Consider the following 25,323-nt stretch of genomic DNA (forward strand, 5'->3'; position numbering starts at 1 on the left):
CTTGCCAACTGGAGATGGCATGGAATTAACAGGGAAGAAAGCAGGAGAGGGAATTTTCCCCTCCTTCAGTCTAAGGTATATCCCCTCAAATTTAAACAGTGTTTCCCTCTGGAAGCTGCAGTTAACTCCTGCAGCTCAGATCCTACCATAATCAAGCTGATTTAAAAATCCCTTCTTTATTGCCTTAGGCTTTTGGGGCTGGGTTGATGGAAGGAAACTGGGTTATTACAGAATTGTTTGGAGCAGACACAAATCAGCAGTGTAATTCAGCTAATTTTACTTTTTAATTGCTGCGAGCACCCGGAGAGATAAAGAACTCCAGTTAGCTAAACAGCACATCATTAGCCTTTGGTCTAAGTGAGCAGTTCAGTTTAAACCCAGCACAGCGCAGGGGGGCTGGCATGGCTGGGGACACTGGGGCCAGCAGAGCAGGCTGGGTGAGGCTCCAGCCCACTTCTCCCTTCGGTGAAGTTTTAATGCCCTCTGCAGGATAACAGTACCAAAGGGGCTGTTGGTGCCATAAATCCTTCAACTAGTGCTGCGGTGAATTCAAGAGATGACACTTTCTGCCTTCTCCCTCCTTTATTTGGCTCAGGTTTTGGGCACTGTTTTGAATCCCATCATTTTCACTCATGGTGAGAAATGAATGAATGTTTGGAACCTTGACTCTGTGAAGGGTCCATGGGAACAGCCAAGCCAGGGAGTCGATAAATCAATCCTTCCATTACAAAATCGCTCATAAAGCCCAGAAATGTCAGGCACAGAAGGATTGCAGCCAAGGATGGAGGGAGAGCAAGCTAATGCTGAAACCTTTGTCAGAAGGAAATGAAAAAAGTATTTTTGTGTACTGTACTCTGCAGGACCTTTTTGCTACATGACAATCACACAGGCCTTGTCATCACCAGCTGTAACGGTGGATGATTCAGCTGCCAGGCTAAATCCTGAATATTCTTGTCCTCATTAGATGGTTTGGCAAACAGAATACAGGACTCATATGAGCACAGTCCCTTGACTGTCAGGCTATGACACTTGGGTATGTCTTAGATATTACTTTGGCTGGACTTTGCTCCCTAGAGGATAGCAAACTGGTTCCCAACTGTGACATTTCCACAGCCTTGTCTGGTTAAGCTGCCAAGCGCTGCTGGATGCAATACCCCCCGCAGCAACGTTGTACCATGGCATTGTCGTGTTAGCACCCAAACAAATGTCTGAAAGCAGGGGTCGTCTTAGGAGCCACAGCAGAGCCCACAGCAGTGCTCCCCAAAGCTCTAATGCAAAACCTGTTACAGTGAACCCACAGATCCACCTGCGTTTTTTACTAGCATATCCTGGAAAGATCACTAAACACAAACACCTCGGAAAATTACAGCCAAGCAGAGGGACCCTAAGCTTACTGCATTGACAGGCATCAGAGAGAGAACAAAGCAAGGGCAGCTCCTGGAGCTCCAACCAGGATCAGCCACGGAGTCTTCTGGCTCATGCTGTGGTAAGGCCATTAGGGGAAAATTAAGAACCTTGCTCCAGTTGCTGTGGCGGCTGCGTGGCAGTGGCACATAGCCGTCGGGGGCTTCTGCCAATTGCTTTGGCACTCTGCAGGCTGGCAGAGAGAGGATATCAGGAAGGATATCTTTTCTACGGGAGCCAACTCAATTATCCCTAAGGCCAGTTACAGGGAAATATGTCCTGTAAAGGCTGCACTTGGAGTAACCTCTGTCACTGCCTCCCACTCTTTCTCCCAACCACTTTTGATGGGACAGCTGGTTTCAGCTTGTTGGCCGAAAGGCCTGGCTGCTGCTGATTGCTAGGAACACAGCAGAGGGGCTGATAGTGTTTCCTGCGTGACAGAGGCAATGCAGTTTAGCCCCACCACCAATTCCCATCTAGTAGCCAGCAAGAGAGGGAAGAGGGAACTCACCCATCTTGAATCAGGTAGTACTTCAGGATCTCGTCGATTTTTGAGGTGGGAGTGGCAAAGCAGCTCTCTACCAGTGTCTCTAGTCCATTGACATGTACCAAGGGTTCAATCCCAAAGTACAGAGAGTCCCGAAGCTTGAGGGTGGGAAGCGCACCCCTGTAGGGTTCATCAAAGTCTTTGTCTTTGAAGATCTCAAGAGTGAAGGGGAAGATGCCCTGGTTGCGGCTCATGATTTCCAAGGGAGAGTTTTTGAGGTTGGGCACATAACCTTCAGAGATGGTGTACCGGCGTGGGAACTCACAGGTCACCGGGATCAGCAGCTTGCTGGTGCGGACAATGATGTCCCCATTGCTTCCTGGAGTCTGCTTTGGCAAGCCGGTCACCAGGTTGGTGGCAATGATTTTATCATTTATTACCTGCAGCAAAGAAAGGAGTTGAAGGGAAGGGGGAGATCCCTGAGAAAGCCCTCTCCAAGTTCAGACTAGCAGCTGAGTTTACTTTGTTTAGGAAACTCAGACATAAACTAGCCACTGAAAGTACAGCTTGTGAATTGATATGCTGCAGCCAGAATGATGTTCATCCTTACTTAAGAACCAAGAGCCTCTATCAGTTTGCTGTCAGCTTCGGTGCACTGTACTCCAATTTGCTTCCAATTGCTACCCATCTGCTAAGATGAGCTCTCTGATTCCTGCCAAGCTGCCAGAGTAGCCTTTGAAACATTACTGGGGGACCAGATCCTGTCTCAACAGGAGGGTGGAGAGGGGCACCACTTGCACTTTCTGCACCAGAGTGATGCTGAAGCTGCCTCTGTGAAGCACTAGGTGAGCAGAAAACAGTACCCATGCTGACAGACACACACCACTGGAGAAGAGATGAAACAAGCTCTCCTACTTTGGGATGCCACCTCAGGTCTGGTCTGAGGCCAGTTGCATGGCAACACAGGAAACTGCTCTGGTGGTACAGCTAAATCAACTTTATTCCCCAAGTAAGCCATAGCCAAGTCCCCAAATCCGAGAGATCCCAAAAGACAGCACAGCAACGGGTATACATACATCTACAACAGTGCCGCAGGACTTCAAGGAGAAATGGATGTTGACGTGAGTGCCATTGGATACTCCTTTGCATGATGTGTTGATGAGGGAAAGGTCCAGGCCTCCAACCAGGTCCTTTGGGATGCTCACCTCAATAGAGCTGGACTTGCACAGCACTGGAACTACAAGAAACGTCCCCAGAGTAACAGTCTGCACTGCACATCTAGCTGGGGGAGGGCTATACCAATTATTACTAGGAATAAAAAAAGGGGGATCATATGCTGCATTTATGATTACTATCTTACCATAGTAATCTAACTACCTATCTTATATTCCTACCTACACAACACAAACCTCCTGAGCTACCGCTGCCCCAGATTCTCCTGGCGCAGCGACGCCACAAAAGATGATGAAGATGACCATTACACTTGCAGCAGAGACTTAGCTGTGCAGTATTTCCAGCTATACTTAATACACAGCACAGGTTTGATCGATATCTCTTGCACTGCTACGTCCTGGCAAGAGCCTTTCCCAGATACGGACATCAAATTCACAACACTGCAGGCAAAGCCATTTTTTAAGACCCTTAATCAGATTTTACATCAAACCCAAAACATGTCAAAACAAGGCAGAGTAATTCCATATAGATGCCGAACTAAAATGGAAGCACCTCAAAATGCCATAATAATATTTTTATAAGTGATAAACCCAGCTCTGACAAACTCAATTAAGCTTACTCCTTCCACCTCCTTCCAACCTTTGAATTTTAATACAGAACTTCATGCAAACTTTTTTAAATTAAAATTCCATTGCATAAGAAGTGGGAAAAAGTATAGAGATTGGGCAAAATGAAAAAGGAAACAAGAGGGAATAATCTTCAATAGAAAAGTGATTACTATATATATTCCTTGGGCATACACATATCTATTCAGTCAGATACAGGACAAGTGTACTGGTGCATAAATTCTGGTATCTTCTCAGCCAGAAAAACAAACTCCCTGCAGAATTTCCATTTATCATATTTCAAAATCACATGACAAAATTTTTTGCAAATATACAAGTTGCCCAAGCTTTTTCCTAAAATTTATTACAGTCCCAATCCTCAACATTCATATGATCTGCCTTCCCTTAATTTTGATCATTAATTATATAATCTAGGATTCTGGATCTTGGATACTAGGCACACTGCTAAAATATGCCTTTGATACCCCTTAAAAAAATTTTCCTGTCCCAGCTAAGGTATTTGTAACAGATACTGTGTACCTGCAGGGAGTATTTTTTATTAAAAGTTGATCTTTTCAAGGTGATACGCTAAAATGTATGCAGCATGCCCAAAGCAATATGCTCTCATAATGACATTGCTGGGTTAGAACAGAAAATTAAATAACTAAGAATTACCTTAACTTTTCCTCCATCTGCAGTAGAAGGCAAGCGGGAATAACCGAGCATGTCAAATGGCAAAGAGACTTTGAGAACACAGTGCAATGCAGGCAGAGATGAACATTCTCTGGAGAACTGATTGGCTCAATTTGGATTTAAAGCTTCACTTTTCTAGTGACTCCTTGATGAATAAGAAAATGTAATGCTTTTATAAAGGTGTAATTCAGGGCAAGATAGTTTGGATCCCAGCTGCAATTCTCCAAGGGTCAGGAGCAATTTGGTTCAGGCTATCTCTTTTTTCTAAATGTCTTTGATAGGCACAAAGGGCAAGAAAGAGGAGGCACCCATTTAACCTCTGCTCTGGCACTGCAGGAGCTGTCTGCGTGTGCTCCGCCACCTGGGCACGGAAACAAAGGAATGAAACCTGTGAGCAGATCCACTCTGGATTCGAGCCAGCTCATCACAATTTGGGAAAACACTCTGGGAAACTCCTTATACTAACCATCTCAGAGTAACTGGTAATGTAATTCAAACCACTCGAGACATTTGTGCACAGAAGAGTAATCAATACTGGGAACCGTGTTTCAGTTCTACCAATTTACCAGCGGTGCTGCAAGCAGAGAGACTGCGTGCATCAGCGTGATTCAGCTCTGAGCAGGCCCCATGCCCCCCAGACAGGCTGCCAGCAACTGCCTCGTAGTGGGGGGCTGAAAAGGAGCTGGCAAGGTAGCCGTGACTGTATGCAGGCATGTTATTCCAGGGCAAGTGATGAGGTCCCAACGGCCAGGACTGAGATGCCCTGCAGAAATGAGTTATCCTGGGTGCCAAGGAATCCACTTTTATTCACAACTTCTTGCATCCGTTCAGAGCTGCACTTTCCTGACTTGCTGTCAGCATCCATCTCTTGCACCCCCTGCCCTGGGCTCACCCCCACCTGCGAGGCTCCTGAGAGCCTCACCCAGTCTTTGCCAGTCAAACGTTTCAGTTTTCCACCCTCACACACCACAGAGTGTCTGTAAGTGCTGGGAAAGCCTCCTCAATACTGCTTTGAGCTCTGCAAGTACCCTGACCCTGGTAGGAAGCTTCTGTGGTGAGTCCAACGCTCATTTTGCTGTCTGCTGTTGTTGGCACCATGTTCCTTGTCCAGCCTGTGGCTCCTTCCTTGCCCTTTCAGACTACAGCTGCTTGGAGAAGAGGTTATCTTTTTGCACAGACTGCTCAGCAGGACAGGCTCTCAGGTGCTGGGGAGCCCTGAACCACTGCTACAAACACAAATAAACAATGCTACTGTACCCTGCTCAGGTACACACAGGGCTTGGGCATGGGAGAAGGGAGAAAAGCATTTCACCACCACACTTCAGAAAGAGGTGGGGTACTAGGATGGTCTACAAAATTCCACGTGTTTCATTGGCTGGTATCTTTGTGGGAAAATTGTAGGCAAGACTGTGATTTCTGTGGAAGATTATTAATGTTTGTTCTGAATGTTGAGACAGTGCAGAGGAGGGTTGACAGGCTGCAGATCCAATTGCTTCAGGCAACTGTGCCTGCCCTGCACTGTTAATTGTACCACTATAGACCTGATTAGATGCCATAAAAAATTGTGTGGTACAGTTCTAGACACATTCTGTCGTATCTGCTCAAAACTGCAGACCACTGCGTGGGGACATAAATTCATTAAATGCAAAAGAACAAGCAATTTTGCTTTATGAGATGCGGTATCCCGAGCCCCAGCTTGGCACCCAGCAGTGCTGCTGCTCTCATTAGGAGCCTCAGGAGAAGGAGAAACACTGGCTGGGAAATGCATGGCCTTCTAATGCTGCTGGGGTTGCCCCAGGGAGCCAGGATTGAAGAACATTGGTCTTTTCTGGCCTATATCCATCAATCAGGTCTTCAATCAGTAAGTATAATCACAGCTCTTGGAAATCCCCATCTTCTTCTCCCCACCTGGCTCTGCTGGAGCAGTAAGTACTACTGAATTCCAGGTGTGCAATGCTCACCCCTGACAACAGTGCCCTGCATTTCTAAAAAGCTTAAAAAGCAGAAATTTCATCAAGTGGAACCCTTCCAACTTCCTCTCTGGGGCATACCTGCCCCGCTGGCCACCATGCAGTCTGGATCTGTTCCCCTAACTGATGTCTGGGCACTTTGTAACACACTGAGATTCTGAGCATACCAGGTAACACCAGCTCATTGGTATTACCTAAAGCCCGAGTGAATTAGCCCATGACAGACTCCCTTTGATTGCATTTAGATCCTGCCCTGGCTATGGTTGGAGTCCAGCCCATGAGCAAATTCCCATGGAAATGTCTGAAAGCAGCCACAGTGGTTCTTCATGTGCCCACCAAGGCAGAACACAAGCAGAGAGCTATGAGGTCCATCTCTACCAGGGCAGTAGTGTACCTTCTCCAGCTTCATGCTGAGCCTGACAGGTCTGAGAACTGGCCAGGCAAGTCAGATGAGGGGACCAGAGAGCATTCCCTCTGCCTGCCTTTCACACGTCCGCATAGCTCTCCTCAACACGCCGTTTTCACTGAACGTCCCTTTGGCAGCAGATCATAACAGACATCATCTCTGTCAGACACACAGGCTGCTCGATGCTTTCAGCACCTCAGGGGCTCCACTAGCTGTGGGATGATGAGACCCAGAAGGATCCTGGGTGCAGGTCCCAGATTGTAAGAAGTCATTGCACGAGGAGCTACAGACCCTCTGCTGAACTCTCAATGCCCTCAGGAACTTCTCCCTGATGATCCTCTGGCTCCCTGCACTCACTGCTGCAGAGCTAAATTGACCCCTGGGAGCCTGGATGTATTTGCAAAGGAAACCTCATGCAGCTCTTGTAACCCAAAACTGGGAACATGTTTATTCCACGTGCATGCTATAGGTGCAAGTGAGTCAGCAAGAGGGACTCCCCCTCACAGGAACGGAGTGACGTTCAGACAGAAGGTGTTCCAAGGATAATGTTGCCCTTGCCTCTATGCAGCAGAAGCAACAGTCAATTTTCAGATGTTGTCTCGGGCACTTTTCCAAGGGATAGCAGAAGCACTAGTATCAGAACTAGTGCCCTGCTTCAAGACACAGGAATGCTTACTGGAATGGCTACTGAGATAACTCGGGCAAAGAAAGGCCTCTCCCTTTAACCCCAATTCTTGGAAGGGACTGAACCACTTCAGCTGAAATTTTAAAAGCCCAGTTGGAAGCATGGAAAATTTCAGTTCTAAGAGCAGAAATTTCTCAAAGGCATACACAGTGGAAGCAGAGGAGTATAATGGGAGTTGTTAAGCGATCTTAATTGTAAGTGAACACTGCCAAAACTGCCTGTGATGCAAGATGCACCCAGCTGGGTCCTGTGTCTCTGTTCTCCTGCCTGGTAAAAAGAGCAATATCTCCATGCTCTCAGTTTTGGACAATCTGTCATTAACAACAAAACTCCATTAACCAATCTGAAAAGGACAGACTAAGAGAACATGACAAAAACAAGAAGAAAAGTTCCTTCAGACATACTTTTGGCATCCAGGAGACAAGAGGCTGTCGGGGAGATTTTGTTGACCTACCTTGGCAAGTGTGGTTGTCTTCTGACAGAACAAGTCCCCTCGGACATTCACATTGGTACGTGTCTTCCACTTCAATACAGGTATGGCTGCAGCCCCCATTGTTATTGTGACAGCCTTCGATTTCTGCAAAAGAAAGGAAAATCAGCATACCCTGCTCCTCAGGCAGCTGTGTGGCAGCTACACAGGCCCCAACATACACTCCTGGCTGACTAACAAACAGTATGATCAGCACAGAGCTCAAAGGCAACAGCACAGTGAGAGCTTGCTTCCAAGAAAATGTGGTGGAAACCTATTTTTAATTGCACAATTTCCTGTGTTTTTCATTTCACCATTAAGTTAACAAGGAATTCTGTGAAAAAGCTTACCAAATCAAATCCCATGCTATAACTGGCATACATAAGAAGGCTGAACAGGCAATCTTCAGCTTGGCCCCTTCTGAGACATCCTCTTAAACTAAATTTTTATGTCATTTCGTACTTCAAAAACGTGGGAGGAAAGTCCTATTAAAAACTTCTACCATGTGGAACCATACTCACTCCCTTAGTCATCACCAGAATTAAAGCCCTGAGATTTGTAGGAGAGGTGTCCTGGGGAGCGCAGGCTCACAGATAGCCAGCTTCTATTCCCATCAGGGAACACCAGAGAGAAGATGATGTGCTCTTTGCCTCTGGCTTTCCCAGCTGTGATGGTGGCGGGCATACTGGATCCCTGCATCCCCTTTGTAGACTGAGGATGATACTCTGCTTGCAGGAGTTTGTTTAGCAGGAATATTGCTAGTTAGTGAGTTTTAGGCTTAGAGGTTGGCTACGCTGAGACAGAATGACAGAAGTTCATGGTGTAAGGTCAATTCCCTCGTAATTTTCCCCCATTCTAAAGAGCAGAGGAGAGAGGGCAGCACAGCTAATTGGGGCATTTGTCACGTCTCTTCTTACATCTTTTCTGTTCAGATGAGGCAGTTCTCTGAGGATCTGAGTTTTTGTGTAAAACATATTCCTAGCCACTATAGCTGCAGAAAAGAGCCTGAAAGGTCATCCAAATACATTCTGAAGATTTGAAAATCTAAGGCAAGCAAGGCCATTTGCAGTTGTTGCTGGCTTTCTATTATAAAGAAAATAACAGAGCATCATGATTTTTTTAAAAAAATAACTTTCACTGCTTGATTTTTTTTTAGCCCTTTGGGACAGATACTGCTAGATGTTCTCAGAAAAACAATAGTACATACAATATAAGCAAATCATAAATACAAAATACTTCTCCCTAAGCCTGTCATCAGAAATAACTGCGTGGTTTTCACTGAAATATAAAGAAAAGAATGGAAATCCCATACTCAATCCTACACATTCCATGGAAAATAACGGCCTGAACACTCCACATGAGTCAAAGTAATGGGTAAAGCATTATAATGGAAATTTTGAGGTACTCTTAATGCTCCTTAGCCTCACCAGCTCATGTAATCAAGCTAAATCTCTTGCATTTGCTCTTTTTAGCAACAGCTGTGAGGTGGCTCACAAATAAATCACATACTCTAATGGCTCACAAAGCTGAGGGCACATCTTCAGAAATAAAACTTACTAACAAGATTGTAAAAATCCCCAGCAGCAGTGTTAAACTTGTGAAAAGAACCATCCTTTTTAGAGAAGGGTAAATTAAATGATATATCAAAGGCCCTGCAATCCAACTTTGGGAACAGCAGAAGCAAACGAGTTTCCAAGCAGAGACTCTTCCAGCCCTGTCAGAAGAGAACAGTGCTCAGGAATAAAAACTGCCACAGAGCACAGCTGGTTTACGTGACACCCCACCAGCTCAGTGCTGGATGTGGAAGGGACAAAGCCCACAGATCACTTTTGGCCCCACACAACTTAAAAAGTACTTAAGGAGTCCTCTGCACGGCAGCTTTCCCCAGGGAAGTGTCATTGTCTGGGTGGGTGATGTTTTATTAACAGAGCTCAGAGAGGAGATTTTCACAGAAGTGAGATGAAACGTGGTTTGGTATCAAAGAGGGGGAAAATAGGGACAAAAACTGCAGCTTGGAGCCATCTGTCAGTGAACAGAAGGGTAGAGGCCAGCCCAAAAATACCATGGCAATCCCCCTCTCTCCCTGCACCGGGGATGTCTGCCACACAGCAGCTAACTAACGTAAGGCTGCATGCAGGCTGCAGATGTATTCAGTGCTGGCAACCAGGTAGCTCAACGGTGAGGCACATCTGTAGCTATTATTCATGTCTGAGGCCCCACAGTATCTGCAAACATTCAACACAGCAGCTTTGCCTACGAGGGGGCACCACGCTGACACAGCTGACCACAGAAACCATCAGGCACAAGCCATTTTTTGCTGGGTTTTCCTACTTCTGCTCAAAGATGTTTGTACGTTGTTAGTGATAACAAATCAAACCTACAATTTGGTCTTTAAGCCCCTGCTAAGCTATCAGTCTAAACTCATCAAGGGTTTTCAACCTGGCTGTGCTGTCACTGGGATGTAACTGTAGCAGCTGCACACAGCAGAGCCCACAGCTAACCACTCACAAAAATCAAACAGTCAAAATGCAGCCCGAATCTCAAATCTACCTTCTGTTTTCAGACCAACACCCCCTCTCCTCAATCTCTATCCTGGGAAGCTAAGTGATGCTCGTGCTCTGGTCTAACATTACCCCATACCTAATGCTAGCTGTTAAAACCCAGCAATGCTAAATCTGCCCCCACACAACTATCACACAAATCTCCAGCAATATCTACTTCTGTTCTGGACAACCACTCTTCCAGATGCACTGCTGCCACCCTCCCCATGGAGATAAATACAAGCAAATCTTAACAGACATGAACAAGGCAGGGAGAACAACAAGGAGACTCCTCTCTGCTTCATTAGAAGGATATTTCAGTAACAACCCCCCTGGCAAGCACAGAAGTGATATGAGTGACATTTAATCCCAGCTGCAAGGAGCCAAAACTAGTGCTGCAAGGGAAGGGGAATGATTTATATTGTTTCCAGCAGACTGCGATAGCTGAAACCTCACCTTCACAGGTTTTCCCATCACTTCCCAGCGTGCGCCCGATCCCACACTCACAGCGGTAGGAGTTCTTCAGGTTAACGCAAAATTCGCTGCAGCCTCCGTTGTTCTGCTCACATTCATTTTCATCTGGGAAAAAAAAAAAAAACCCCACTGTCATAACATGCCCCCTGGTAAACACACAGCTGGCAAAAAGGGGCTGCTCCATGGGAGTGCCAGCCAGACCACAGAGTGGCTTTCCTGGCCTCGTGACCTGGATCAGGGCAACAGAGTAATCCCACTAAATGTTGAAGACCACGGTCGACTGACAGTAGCAGAGTGTTTTGCCATGCTCTGTCTACCTCAGGAACAAAGCAGACCTGGAGGGAAAGATCATTTACACACAGCAGACATTTCAGAGTGAAGATGGACACAGTCCCATTGGGAAACTTCCAAAGTGGTTCCACACACTGGGGAGTTCGTGGTTTCATTTATCTTCTCATACTATTCTCTGCTGCACTCAAAATGGGGTTAACGTGACTTCACTGCATGGTAAAACTAGGTGAATACTAGAATCGGTCAAAAATAAACCCCATCTATTTTTGTATCACACCTGCTACTGCTACGCGTGGCCAACTATCCTACAGCAATTTTAAATGATTCACCCCTTATTTTAAAATACAGACACAGGAATGAAGAACAGCTGTAAACAGACAGAGCTGAAATCAAACCAAAACATTTTAATGAACCCCATGAAGCTTTCCCAAGAAAAGTCATGTCATGAGAAATTTCATCATTTTGTCTTCTTGCCCCAGCTCTGGGAGCTCCCTGCACCAGGCAGCAGCTCAGGTGTTCTCTGCAGCACAGAAATGTCAACTCACCGTGGTGAGACCTGACCTGGGCGCTGGTGCCACACAGGCCATCACAACTGTTAGCTACCCGGACATTCTGTACTGATGATGAGATGAAGAGCTCAGTTCTGAGCTACTGCCTCTGGGGACTCAGCTCCTCACTGCCCCATGACTGCCCTGCTCCTCCACAGCCTCCCACAGAGCCGTAGCTCCTACCTTTCCAGCTCAGAAGAAAGAGAAGTGCCTGAGCTGGCATCCCACGCTTTCTGGAGTGGACTCTGTGTAAAGGTTGCAGAATAACCTTGTAATAGGCCTGGACTGAGTTTTTATAACCTAAAGCAATTTACCCATGAATAGTACCTGTGTCACATTTCTGTGCTGGCTGCATTCAGCTCTAGATTAGAGCCCTCCAGGGTGCTGAGTGTATTTATTGAGGAAAAAGAACAGCAGATGCTTTTGAAACTCTTGGTAAAGCTCTGAAAACTCCTCCTAATTTTCTCTTTTAAAGGCTAAAGTTCCTCTATGTCTGTCTGCTCTTTTATTATTTTTTTTTTGAAAGGTACTTTGTTCTCTGAGGTTCTCATTCTTCAACCTGATTTAATCTCTGTGTGCAAAAAGTGAATCAAATACAGAGGGACAGTTGTTGCTATTGCTGAGCCACAAAACTAATGATTTCTCTTAGGCAGGCCAGAATGCTGAGGTTATCAATCAAGGTTCACATGGGGTCTCACCAAAACAGCTTTGAAGTTACCATTTACTAGATGTCAGAAGCTTAAAACTGAGAAAAAAAAAAACCCAAACCATTTCAAGAGACAGGTCAGAGATGAGCTCTCTTAGGTATATATAAGTGGTCCCACACATACACAGTACCTGCAGCCTGCAGCTGGTGGTGTGTCTCCTTCCACAAGCAACATGAATTGAATATTTTTAGCCAAAGAAATGGCCCATACCTTGCTTTGGGAGGCAGGAAGCATGTCCAGGAGACACACACAGACAATCCCCTTTCCACACATGTGACAGGTTCCACACTTTCCCTTCTAACAATAAAACTAAAGCTGCTTAAAAACAGAGGGTGAAGAGGGAAAGGGCTACTGGCAAAGGTATAGAGCTGCTGTTAGTAGGTCCTAGAGCTTGGCTTGGTCAAGGACAGCACCCAGCAATTCACCTTGCCGGTCCTCCAAATTCTACAACACACAGCAGATCTGTCCCTGCTCTTCTGCACCAGTAACAACCAGCACTTCTGGGACACAGGCTGGTTGTCTTGAGACTGGACTGGGAAAGCACTGAACTGATTTTAACCATGGCTTAGCACAACACAGGTCCAGGTGTTCCAGAGGTCAAAGGCAATGCAAAGAGTTGGTGGATCCCTGACAAAAAATCCAAGACCTAATCTAATCCCTAAGAAAGTTTGCAAATGAAAATATAACTCAGGATCAGCAGTTTTACTCTAGGATTCAAAGCATGTAATGTACTGAAGAGAACTCAGCCTAGCACAGGGAGGATTCACAGACGGAGCTGCTTAGCATTACTGCAGCATCTTCAGCCCCCCCTCTTAGGGTGACCTGGGAAAAGAAGAATATTCTCCATAGAGGAAAGGCATAGAAAAGGCTGATACAGATTTGTTTGGTTTCTTAGGAAGGCCGGCACGGTTGCTCTCAGAGATGTGACTGCGCAATTACTCAGCACAACAGAAAGTCATTAGAAAGATGGGAGAGCCATACAACAAGAGAGGCTGCAGGTAGGTAAACCAGTGTGATTATTACAGCTGAGATGATGTGCCATCTGGTTATCATGAAGAGAAGCAGAAATCCTGCCCGGCCTGGCCATGGGGGGGATGAAGGCAGCTGCAGCACACGCAGACAGGCTCAGGGCTCCTGCGTGCCTCCCTGCTGCAGGAAATCCCTTCTGGTGAGCCTGCCACACATTTACTGAGTGCTGGTGCTTGTCAAGGGCACGGCTGTGACTGGAAGTCTTGCACAGAAGCAGTGAATAAATGCTTTTAATTAGCTGAGAAAGCTAAGTCAGCCACTCGGCTGTAGAGATGTGGAGCAGTTTAAGCAAAACCCTTCTGTAGAACCAGTGTGAGCAAGTGTAAATCTGCAGCGGGGCCAGGCTGCTCTCTCCACATATTGTAATGACCGTGGCCCCTACCCTGATGACCACAGAGACATGAGGAGTGTGAAGAAAGAAACCACTTGTGTCTGCCTTGTCAGCTGTAGTCCGTATGGAAGAAACTAATCTGTCACGCAGCCTCCTGCACCAACTCTGCTTTCGACTTCTCCACCAAATCAAGCCACAAAGGTGAGATTCCACTTCCTCTGAACACCAGCACTCCTTCCTCCCTCTACATCACCTCCTCCTATGCATCGGTGTGGCTCTGCAGCTCCCCAACAGCCACCCCTTCCCAGCCCCTCGCACTGCCCCACAGATCACCTTCTTCCCACGACCTCACAAGCCCATGTGCTCTCCTCCCAGCACCACCCAGCTCTCCTCACCTCAGAAGTTCATGGGGATTCCCTCACAAATCCCTGAAGCCTACGTTCCACGCTCTGCTCTCACTTACAGCCCTCCACCCCCCTGCTGGTCATGCTAGTCTCCACCAGTACAGCCACCAAGGGCCAGCCCCCTGAACACCACTTTGTCATGCTGCCTAAAACCACTGCAGCTGTGCTGTGATTTACAATCCTTTGGCTCCCCTCAAGCCCCAGGCCTGGACAATGCCCCACAGGGGCAGGAAATATGGTGAAGCTTAGTGCGTAGCCCTACGGCAGCCAGCAAAACTTTCCTTGGAAGAAAGAGACATTCAACAGAGCAGGTGAGAGGAAATCTCTAATGACAGACCACACAGCCATTCCTGAATACCAATGACACTGTGCCGTGATCTTGCAAAGAGACTCTGCTACTGACAGTGAAGCTACTGCCTTCAGCAGCTGGACCATCCAGAAAGCAAACCTAGCCTCTGTCCATGACAGGGGCACCAGAAAGTACTCACTCATGGGATGTTGTATCTCACCCTGTGGGGAGAGATTGGGAACCATTTACAGAATCAAAGGCCTCTTCTAGGCAATGAGAGAGAAAAACTCCTCTCAGAATACTTTTCCTTTTTTTGTACAGCTTTGTAAGACAATGGATTGAGATTTGAGCAAAGGTGAAAGAAAGCATCTGTAACTGACACAAGTTATTTCCACTCTTACCAAGACATGTCTGTCCATCAGGTCCTAGTGTCGTCCCCAGGGAACATGTGCAGTCACTGGTGTCGAGGCAGGAGCCCTGGCAATCCACCACATCACAAATGTCATAAAAATCTAGGGCATGATAAGAATGTTGTCAGCACAAACCACTGAGCATGCAATGAAAATACTGTATTTGTACTGTCAGCTTCACGCCCTGTATCTAGTCCATCAGTTACAGACATTAGGAAAGCTGAACCACTGAAGCTGATGAGAAACAATCTAGTTTAATTACTGTAAGTCAGAGATGCAAATTTTGGTTTTGGTAGCATGTCAAGACAAACCACAGGGCCCACAGAGAGCGTTAAATCATTGCAGCCAGGTCAACTATGGAAGATTTCTGCTAGCCGAACAAAGGCTAGAATTCATGGAGGTGAAACTGTCTAATCAATCTTGTACAGACAGGCCACCATCTGTACCACATCACCTGACACGCTTCTGGGCAAGAAAGAGCAACGAAGCTGGTGTAGGGTCTGGAGCACAGGTCTGATGGGGAGCGGCTGAGGGAACTGGGGGGGTTTAGTCTGGAGAAGAGGAGGATGAGGGGAGACCTCATCACCCTCTACAACTCCCTGAAAGGAGGGTGCAGAGAGGTGGGGATCTGTCTTGAACCAAGTAACAAGTGATAGGACAAGAGGGAATGGCCTCAAGTTGCACCAGGGAAGGTTTAGGCTGGCTCTTAGGAAGTATTTCTTTCCAGAAGGGGTTGTTGGGCGTTGGAATGGGCTGCCCAGGGCAGGGGTTGAGTCCCCATCCCTGGAGGGGTTTAAGAGTTGGGTTGACCCAGTGTTGAGGGACCTGGTGGAGTTGGGAACGGTCAGTGTGAGGTTCATGGTTGGACTGGAGGATCTTCAAGGTCTTTTCCAACCTAGGCGATTCTGTGAAAGGCAAAAACTAGTCACCACCTCTCGTGGGTGTATGGATGCTCACACCTCTCCCACATCATGGGGACAAAGGGGTTTCAGAAAAGTGACCTCGGCAGTTACTTACGCCCACAGTAGGCATGGAAACAAACGCTAGGCTTGGTTAAGTGATACACGTAGTACCCGCCCGGACACGCCTTGACGTCAATCGTGGTATTCCAAAGGCAGCAGTTCCCATTGAAGCTGGCACAGGCTTGGCGTGGGACGATGCCGTCCGACTCTCGCGGGTGGCTGCCGTTCAGCCAGATGGGAGCGTGGGTGCCACAGTGGTTCTCCGGGATGCAGAAGGTAGGCATAGCGTCGCCGGCCATGCCAGTGAAGCGATACCACTCCCCGTCGATTTGACTGTCGCATGTCGGCTGGCCGTGGGAACTGTTTATCTGATGATCTGTGTTTCTCCAGGGCTCGTTCAGGCTGATGTAGGCAGAGCAGGGGTCCAGGGCTGAGACATGCAACAAGAGACAAGAGAGAATGTCTGGTAGATATCAAGTTGTTGACTGCTAATTGCAAGGAATGCAAAACATTTTCTTTTTCTATTCCTGCCCTGACAGAATCATTGTGATAGATAAAGATCCCCAGGGAGAAACAGCGATACCAGCTAAATAATTGCCTTGTGGAAAATTCTGACAGCTCAGCTTAAATGTCTTGGAAGAAAAAAGAAATTAACAGAGATCTTACAACATTATGCGAGTCTGACTTGCTGTTTAGCTGCTGTATGACAGGGGCGGGGGGGGAAAAAAAGGCACATCTAAGGGCCAGGTAGTGATTTTGCCATAGGAAATACATCCTGGGAGCACTGGATCTAGCCTAGGACATCCACCCTTTGTTCAAGTACCAACTGAGCATCTGAAAGCCCCTCCTGTAGTCACTGGTAACTCCCACATGCCTTGGAGAAAAGGACCAGGCTTCAAACTGGTTATGCAGCCTCTCAAAATCCACCCGTAGCTGGTGTCAGCCCTCACAGTTGAGTTGCCATAACCACAAGACAGAGAGACCCACCTTGCAAAGCACCAGTTAAACTGTGAACTGCAAGATATGCAACAGGAATGCTACATTTAAGGTGTACAGAAAGAAAATACTCCATTTCAATTATTACACCCCTATATAATTGTAAGCAACTTCTGACCATAATTTATCAGCTACAATTTTAAACAGCTAAATATAAAAACTGCTCTCCCAGGTCACAATGAAGTTGATCTATAGTCCATCAGGCCGTCTCTGACCAAGAGTCTATGCTTAGAGAGGTGAGGCAGGAGAAAGAGACCCTGCTCCATTTGCCTGGGATTTTGTTCTCCACTGTCTCCCCTACAGCTATGTACATTTATGCCAAGGTGAGTTGAAAGAGCTGTAAGTCAAATCTGTGCACTCTAAAATTCTGCAGTGGGGCAAGTGAGATTGGTGGCAGCCCTTTGTATTTAAAGATTTACTTAGAAGTGCCCTGGTCTCCTTCAGAGACTCTGTCCCTCACTTCCCTCTCTGCCAGTTGCTAACGACCTCTACGATTCACAGTATCTATCGTGGTTCTGTGTGAGGTTGCTGCCTCCCTGCATCTCAATGAAACAGCTTCCCCATATATTTTCATTTATTATCTTAAAAGCTAGAGAGCATGAAGTCTGAATCAAGGCCTACCGGGGAGCAAAGTGTTCAACTCTACACAGTCAGGTTCCTTGCAAGCCCACAAACCCTCCTGATCTTCACAGGAGATCAGATGTTTGTGAGTGAAGTGACTGTTTGTGAGGGCAAGATATAAACACACGGACCTCCTAGTATATGTGTGGCTTGTTTATACAGTGCTCAAGGAGCATGTCTGTTTTCAGAGGCCTTTCTGAACCTTCTGCAAACAATTAAACTGTAAGCATACCACCGGGAGAAAAAAAATGAAGAATTGAAGTGTTCATTACATATTCAGTCTTCTTCTAATTAACTCTGATCTGGCAGCTTTCTCCCTAAAAGTCCAGAGGTTTCATTTTCACTTACATTTAATACCTGATTAAGCACTACTTACCCATGACTAGCTATTTCCTATTAAGCAAAATGAATGCTAATACTGTCTTGAGTAAGGAAAATTGATTATTATTGCCTAGAATTAGGCTAATAAAACCAATCATTCTGATTAAATGTATCTCAGATTGGAATACCCTCTGCTTTCCACACCACATTTCTTTTTAAGTTCTAAAATCGCACTCTCAGTTTTGCATCTGTTTATACAATAGGGTGATGCAATTTGGGCAGTGGGGAGACATTATACTGTTTCTATTAGAATGCTCAGGACGCAGACAAACCTTCTCAGTTCATTATTTTGATTTGCTTCACTAACTTTAAAGTGGGAACTACAATGCTTCAGAAAATGGGCTTCAAGTCACCCGTATTTAGCCGCAGCCTCTGTAAATACCTGTCCCACCGACATGCTATCTTGTAGCTTCTCACAAACAGAACATCTCTCTTGACAAACATCCTTACACCTTCCTCAGCCATAGACATGTTTTGTCTGGCCTCAAACCCAGCACAAAAGGCAGGAGGAGCTGCCGTAGCCATGAGAGTGCTGCAGAGCCGCAAGCTGGCACAGGGAGCACAGATCTGGGTTACGAAGGGAATCTCTAGTGCTGTAAATCACAAGATAGGCAGAGGAGCAGATTCACTCCCACTACAACCAGCCGAGTTCTCCTGAGCAGCAGAGGTGCCTCCCCTTACCCACAGACAGCAGCAGCACTGTTAAATCCCATCCTCCTAAAGCTCGCTTGACTTCTTGCGACAGAAGAGATGGGTCCTGCCTTTTCTTTGCGCGCAGCTGAACAGCTCTGGGCTTCCCTCAGCGTAACTCACTTGGTTTCCACAAGATGATTCGGTATGGCCTTAGGGTGAGTCACTGACTAAGATTAAAAGGTTTCTGTGTCGTTAAAAGCCAAATGAGGTGAAGCGAGGAATGCCCTGTCAGCCTCCCAGCTGGGCAGCACCAAAAATACACACTCATTAGCTTTTATATAGTATAATTAACTTTATGAAATATCCTTTGCAGACAGACTCTGAAAACACTCATCTAGGGAGATCACATTGTCTCCTAAACATTCAGAAAATAATTTAAAGACAAAATTTACTGAGATGAACATGCAGCAGCTCAGAGGGAGCTGGAAGAAGGCATTTCGGGGGAATGGGGGAGCACACACTCACATCTCCCATTTCTCTGAGGGCTTCAGGCAGGAATGAAGGGAAAGCAAACAAGCAGAAAAGGCAGACAGTGCTCCTTCGAACACTGCAGACCCTCTGTGGCCACCCTCGGACTGCCAGCACTGCCCCACACCAACCTTCCTGCAGACACCAAGCAGTCTTTGGCAGCACAGTTTACTAGAAAACTAATTTGAGTTTTTAAGAAAAAACTCCACGATAATATAGAAGCAACCAATCAGCCTCCTATTGCCTCTCCCCAGACAACGAAAGCATGGGGGTTTTGCACAAGACATATAACTGTCTCCAGTTCCCTCTGTTTTTCATTTTTCTTGGCTCAATTTTTTTCCTCCCCAACACTTCTTGCATGGCCTGAGCAATTCAGCCTGACAAGCATTAGCTATGAAGTAAAGCTTTTCAATTTGTAATCTTGATGATATCATTAGTTCTCTAGCTGACATTCTACCATATATACTGGATGACAAATCAGGCTGTAGCAAGCATTCATAAGCCCACCATTCTGCAGGGAGATTAATCCTGTGTCTATTGTGTAACCAGAGGTCTCTGCTCTGGCACGACTAAGCCATGAAATGAGCAGCACTGCATTATGACACTAAATTCAGTTAAGATTTGTCAAAGCAGCAGGTGAAAAAGTAACATAATATCTACTCAGAGTCTCTTCTGAAGGGAGAGGAAAATCCCACAGTGCCTTGGCAGTAGAGATTCTCCCAATATGGGAATCTTTACGCTCTGTGACAGAAAGACCTTTCCAATTGGAAAGAACTTCACGCTACCTTCAAAGAAAAAGGATATTTCTCACATCTCCTAGTCTTTCACCTAAGAACACTAAGGCTCGGCACAAACCTTAAAGATGGCAAACAGAAATAAGCTTGAAGACAATGCCTTTTTACTCACCCATCGAAGACACTGGCTGCAACTGGATAACAAAGCAGATGCAGAAAAACAGGTACTGGAACATCCCACTCAACCAAGGAACAGTTACCACTCAAGTAACAGAGGCTTGAAAGCCCTTGCACACGCTTTGGCTCTTGCAGCCTTCCTCACAGTGGAGCTTCTGACCCCAAGCTTTCCGAAGAACAAGTTTGATAGCTCTCCTGGAAGTTTATCAGAGGAAGAAGCTGAAGGGATGTGGGGTACAGCTCCAGCCTTGACCTCCACAGAGCAGCTCTGCCCCTTATTGACAACAGAGATGTACTTACTGATCAATCTTGGGTTTTGGACTCAACCCGCTATTGTTTTCTGGCCTGACTGCCCCACAGTGACACCTCCACTATCTTATCTGGAGAAGAATTCTAACCAGGGACACCCGGACATCCCGAAGGAATGGAAAAGAAGAACAGATGGGTGCTTGTTTTTATCTCTGCTCCTTCCACAAGCTCCTTCATGGCTCCCCACAGGCAGAAAACACCAGCTAGAGAGCTTTAACGGCAGGAAATAGTGGCCAAAAGAGGAGAAATGATCCTTCCGAGCAGAGATTGCAGACGAATGCTTGGATCAGAGCTACAATGAGAACATCAGTCAAAGTGAAAGACTGGTGTCCCACAGGGAAATAAGCTGTTCCTATGCTACACAAAGACTCTTTCCACTCCTGGTCACACAAGCTGACCGCTGTAGCGAGATTATCAAACAAGGCAAATAAGGACATTTTTCTGCAGTATTCCTGTGACCTCTGGCTTTAAAAAACCAAAACCAAACCAACAAAGAAGAAACCAAACATTACTGAATTAACTTCCATGCAAAACTTGAGTGAGAACCTCTGCCTTACCGGTTTAAACCAAACTAGGTTGAGTTGCAGGTCATCACCACGAGCTCTGGCTATAGATAAGATACAGCACACTGAAATCTGCTCTCTATTAAAGCAAACCAGGCACTGTGACTGACAGTGAGAGATATCAAGGTCACCGAATAAGCTGAAAGGGATCTTCCCTCTCATGCCACTAGCTGTAGCTCTTATTAGAGAGAATAGATTTAATACTCCTGTTTTTAACATATATGTACATACACACATCTACAGGTCCCTCCCTGCTTATGAACAATGGTCGTACAGTTCACCAGGAAATCATCTGCAGGCAGAAAGCTCTCCATCAGCAAAGACTACAGCTAAGCCTACAGTAATTGCACAATCAAGCAAGTGTAGGCATTTACTTCCACATCTCCTTTGCACCCTGCATTTCTGCAGCAGGCTGGCACAAGGAATAATGTCAAGGTTGATGTGCTAGCTTTAAATCCCAGTAGGAAAAAAATGGCTCCGTTATTTTCATATTGAGTTTGCATGAGACAAGGAGTTGGATATTTGCCCGCTTTGCAGAAATTATACGTTATAAAAAGTTCTCAAGGGCCTCTCCCCGTCTGGGTGCTCCCCTGGCAGTGAAGTGCAATATGCTGCTCTGCTCTACCCCAGAAATCTTTTTCAGTGGTGAATAACTCTAGGGGAAAAAAAAAAAAAACCAAAAAAAACCCAACAAAACAACCTTTGTGGCTATATTGTGCTGACAGCCACGCAGTACCAGAAAAGTTTTTTTCAACAACAGGAAAGGAGAACAAATTCACTATGCAAAGCTAGCAGGGCAGATAACCCTCAAAAGGTGATTATGTGAATTCCCAGAAGAGAAACTAAAATTGAACGGAGAATAATACAGCAAGCCACAGGAAGTTATATTTTGCCATTTACATTGAAAGGTTGATTCATACTTAAGATCCTGGGTAAATAAAACTGACAAGCTTGAATTGAATTTTCTGTTTGTGTTAGAGATGTGTATATTTATCTGAACCATTTCATTACCAGCTGCTTTTATTTTTGTAGGTGATATATTAGGCCTGACACTAGTAATGTTTTGACAGTTATATGTAAGTGACTGACAATTAACATAGAGAAATGAACAGCATCGTAGCAGTTTTGAGCCTCAAAGGTGTCACAAATCAAATTCTCCAAAATGGATTAAATCAGGAGATGCCCCAGCATTCCCAGCAATGACACTATCCCAAATCACCATAACTTCTAGTTCAAGGAAACAGTCTAAAGATGGAGAAGAGTCAGTGTGTCAGCTCTAACATTGTTGGAATCCACAGGAACGACAAAGACCATCTCAGTCTTCTGACGAAAGCACCAGCAGATGCAACTCTTTTATCAGCACTTCCTCTTTGCTTTGCAAGTTATTTTGGGTGACATAAATAGCTCCAGTTCCCCCACAAACAATGGTAGCCTGTATTAGAGTAGGCCACTGCAAATCTATGCCTCAGGGAGCTGGAGCAATTATTACTAAGAAGGGAAGGGGGAAAAAAAACAAACAAAAAACCCTCCTGCAAACAGACCCTCAGGGAGAGAGGATACAGTTCCAATGGAGTACTCCAGATGCTGTAGGGCCTGCACCCTCTAGACAGATCTGGTAAATCTGTTGTTCCTGACCTCCTCTTCCCCACCCCAAACACAAGTGATCCTGACTTCCCAAGCAGCAAGAAGAATCAGGATCAAGTTAGTATTTCTTAAAAGTAGTCACCAGTATGGGTTAAGAGATATGAAGAGGGAAAGCAATATTAAAATAAAGAACTGGAATTTTATTTTGGCACCCAAGAGACCAGCTGCTGTCTAAGCTTAGGTATGTCTATTTTTAATGCAAGAAAGGATGCTAATTTTGCAGGTGGCAACCACACTTCTTGCTTCTCCCAGACATTTAGAAGGCTTTCCCACCCTTACAGAAGGAACTCAAATCCTTCAAAGCACTGGCTAGGCTAAAAAGCCTCATACTGCTTGTGCTAATGGACTAATGAGTAAAGATGCTTTGGTGTTTTCTGAAGCTGGCCTTGCCTTTGCCAGAACCCCCTCTCAAGACACGCCAACGCTTGAGGAAGGTGAGGTGTGTGAAGAATCCCTCAGCTTGCCTAGAAGGAGCAGGCGGATGAGCTAATCAGTGCTTCCTGCCGCCGGGACAGAGGAGAACCCGACACACACGACAGGATCCCTGGCTGCGATTGATGTGAGGATGTATGTTCACAATAAGCCTTGACAAGCTGCTGAGATGGATTGCACGAATGTCAAGGACTTAGAGATAGGCCTTGTTGCTGTAAACAACTTGTCCCAGGACACGGTGCCAATGGGAAGGGCTGTTGAGATCAGAGAGCGCACAGGAGTTCGGTGAGGTATGAGCCAACTCAACAAGAAAAGTAAAACACTAAGTCCCCATTAAAATCAGACAAGTACATAACTCCTAGCAAAGAGTAGCAGTTATTTCCTTTGCCTTAGTGAAGCCCTGTGAAGCAGAACTTGGTGTTTTGAGAGCGTTTTTCCACAGGTGCTACAGAACCCAGTGTATTTTCCACGATCCTCGATTCCTATATGGAGGAACTAGGGCACAGACAGCTTGCCACTATTGCAAAACTAGTCAGGGGCAGAGACAGGAGCAGGACCCACCTTGTACAAGTGCACAGAGCCACAATGACACAACATAACACCAGCTTCTCCCATACTTCAGGGCTTACATACACTACAAGTTTAATTTCCACTCCTGTATTTTAGTTTTCTCTCCTTTAATGTTCATATAGAAAACATTTTTTTTTGAAAGGGAATAATCAGAATCTCTTGGCATAGGTAGAAAAAGAATCTCCTTCCGATGTAAAAACAAAGTCATAGAATGTAGCACAGAGGAAAGCAGTTGGCATTGACAGCTCCACACAGAAAACACAGAGGAGATGAAAGAAATTGTCCACTGGCTCAGAAAGACAGGGCAACTTGGCCAGCTTCACTTGACAGACATAGTGCCAAGGACTGACAGCCAACAGCAGCTTCAGAGCACTGTGCAGACCCTCTTAGAGCCAACATGGAAGCGCAAGAACATAGAGCAAGGTGATCACCACCACTGTCTGCCAGGTAAGAAGGGCTAGAGGTGAAAAGAAAAAGGGTTTCTTTGCTCTTCAGGAAAAAGGAGCCATGAACACCTCCCCTAGAGAGGTTTGCAAGGTAGAGCCTCGCAGGCATGGCAAAAAGGAAACCTGATACATTTCTCCAGACAATTTAGAACTTCACATGTATTTATTTGAAAGCTCCCTCAGAAAAAGGGGGAAGAGAGGTTAACCAAATGAATAACAAAGTTGGTAGAAAAAGCAGCATCTGAACGCTGCAACGCACACTGCTGTTTATCCTTCAGAGGGTATTAAGAATGCAGTGTTACATTAGGATTCAGCACGGCCTGCTCTTAGGCTGCTGCAGCAGGTCAGGACCTGGGTCCGAGACACGAGACAGCAAGGTCATCCACCCCCAGCAGAGACCACATGTGCACTGGGGGTGCAGAGCGGAGCGGGACAGCAATCTTCCAGGGGGACTAACACCACCCACCGGGACAGCCTCTGCTTCAGGGTACAGTTTCAGAGTCTTATTTAACTCCTTTTCCCACATCATCTCTAGAACAACATTAAAGCACATGCAGGAACAATTTTGTCAGAGTATTTTCTTGTTTTCAAAATAGGGATTGTGGTGCTAGATGTCAAAGTCTGCAGTTCTTCTGGATGCCAAAATGGATAATGAGTTATGCAACCGATCCAAGCAATTTGTCTAGGGAGGGCAGCAGCTCATCTGTACTCAGCAGCAAACTAAGGGCTGCTTGGAGGAAGAGGGTTTGTCAGCATTGGCCGAAATGAATTTCAGCAGTGATTCAAGGTAGGTCACAACAACTAACTGCTTCCAGTCCTTCCCTTGCGCCTTTAAAAAACACAAGAGAGTTGGCTGTTTTTAAAACTGGCCAATCATGGATTTTTTTTTTTTTTTGAACAGTCAATGGACATGATAAAAACCTTCTGGCACCAAACATCTCATCTGAACGTCCTATAAAGTTTGGAAAAAGTACAGTCTGCTGATGCCCAAATTTAATGAATGTCACCATGACAAATCAGACCTCAGCCATTCAAGGGCCCAGAAAGAAAGTAACATAAGCTTAAAACTTCAGTTTTCCTTTGAAACAGCACTTGAATGCAATATAGAAATACACTGACACCAGTTGGTACCTTTTAGGTTGCTGGGCATTACACAACCCATATATATTCTTATCCTGCAACATGTCTCCAGATTTTGTCAGCCTCCACATGGAGCTACTACACTGGCCAAAAGCAGATCTTTGTTAGACCAAATACCTCTACCTCACTACCTCAACTGCTCCCAAGATCCCTGTGTTATATAGCTAGGCATGACAGCAAGATCTCCATCCGAGCTTCTTCAGGAAAGCTATTATCTGCATCACCACAGCCTCAGTGATGAAAGGTCAAGAAGAAATAACCTAAACAAAAAG

At 45.8% G+C, this 25,323-nt stretch overlaps 1 protein-coding gene across 3 annotated transcripts in view; it reads right to left on the reverse strand.

The window, feature by feature from the left end:
- The window catches only part of OIT3 (oncoprotein induced transcript 3), a 30,104-nt gene extending 4,797 nt beyond the window's left edge, over positions 1 to 25,307 (reverse strand). Inside the window, exons 1-7 of one of the 3 annotated variants that reach the window (XM_074830194.1) lie at positions 25,175 to 25,307; positions 15,933 to 16,307; positions 14,907 to 15,017; positions 10,889 to 11,011; positions 7,878 to 8,000; positions 2,968 to 3,128; positions 1,916 to 2,331 (exon numbers count right to left, since the gene is read on the reverse strand). In XM_074830194.1, coding sequence (XP_074686295.1) covers positions 1,916 to 2,331; positions 2,968 to 3,128; positions 7,878 to 8,000; positions 10,889 to 11,011; positions 14,907 to 15,017; positions 15,933 to 16,176 — 1,178 coding nt within the window. In that variant the 5' untranslated portion in view covers positions 16,177 to 16,307; positions 25,175 to 25,307. Of the gene's footprint in view, positions 1 to 1,915; positions 2,332 to 2,967; positions 3,129 to 7,877; positions 8,001 to 10,888; positions 11,012 to 14,906; positions 15,018 to 15,932; positions 16,308 to 19,942 lie in introns of all 3 variants that reach the window. The other 2 variants (XM_074830193.1, XM_074830191.1) reach the window with 2 other exon arrangements.
- Between the last annotated feature and the right edge of the window lie 16 nt (positions 25,308 to 25,323).

The sequence above is a fragment of the Strix aluco genome, chromosome 7, assembly GCF_031877795.1.
Source record: "Strix aluco isolate bStrAlu1 chromosome 7, bStrAlu1.hap1, whole genome shotgun sequence".
NCBI classification, from domain to species: domain Eukaryota; kingdom Metazoa; phylum Chordata; class Aves; order Strigiformes; family Strigidae; genus Strix; species Strix aluco.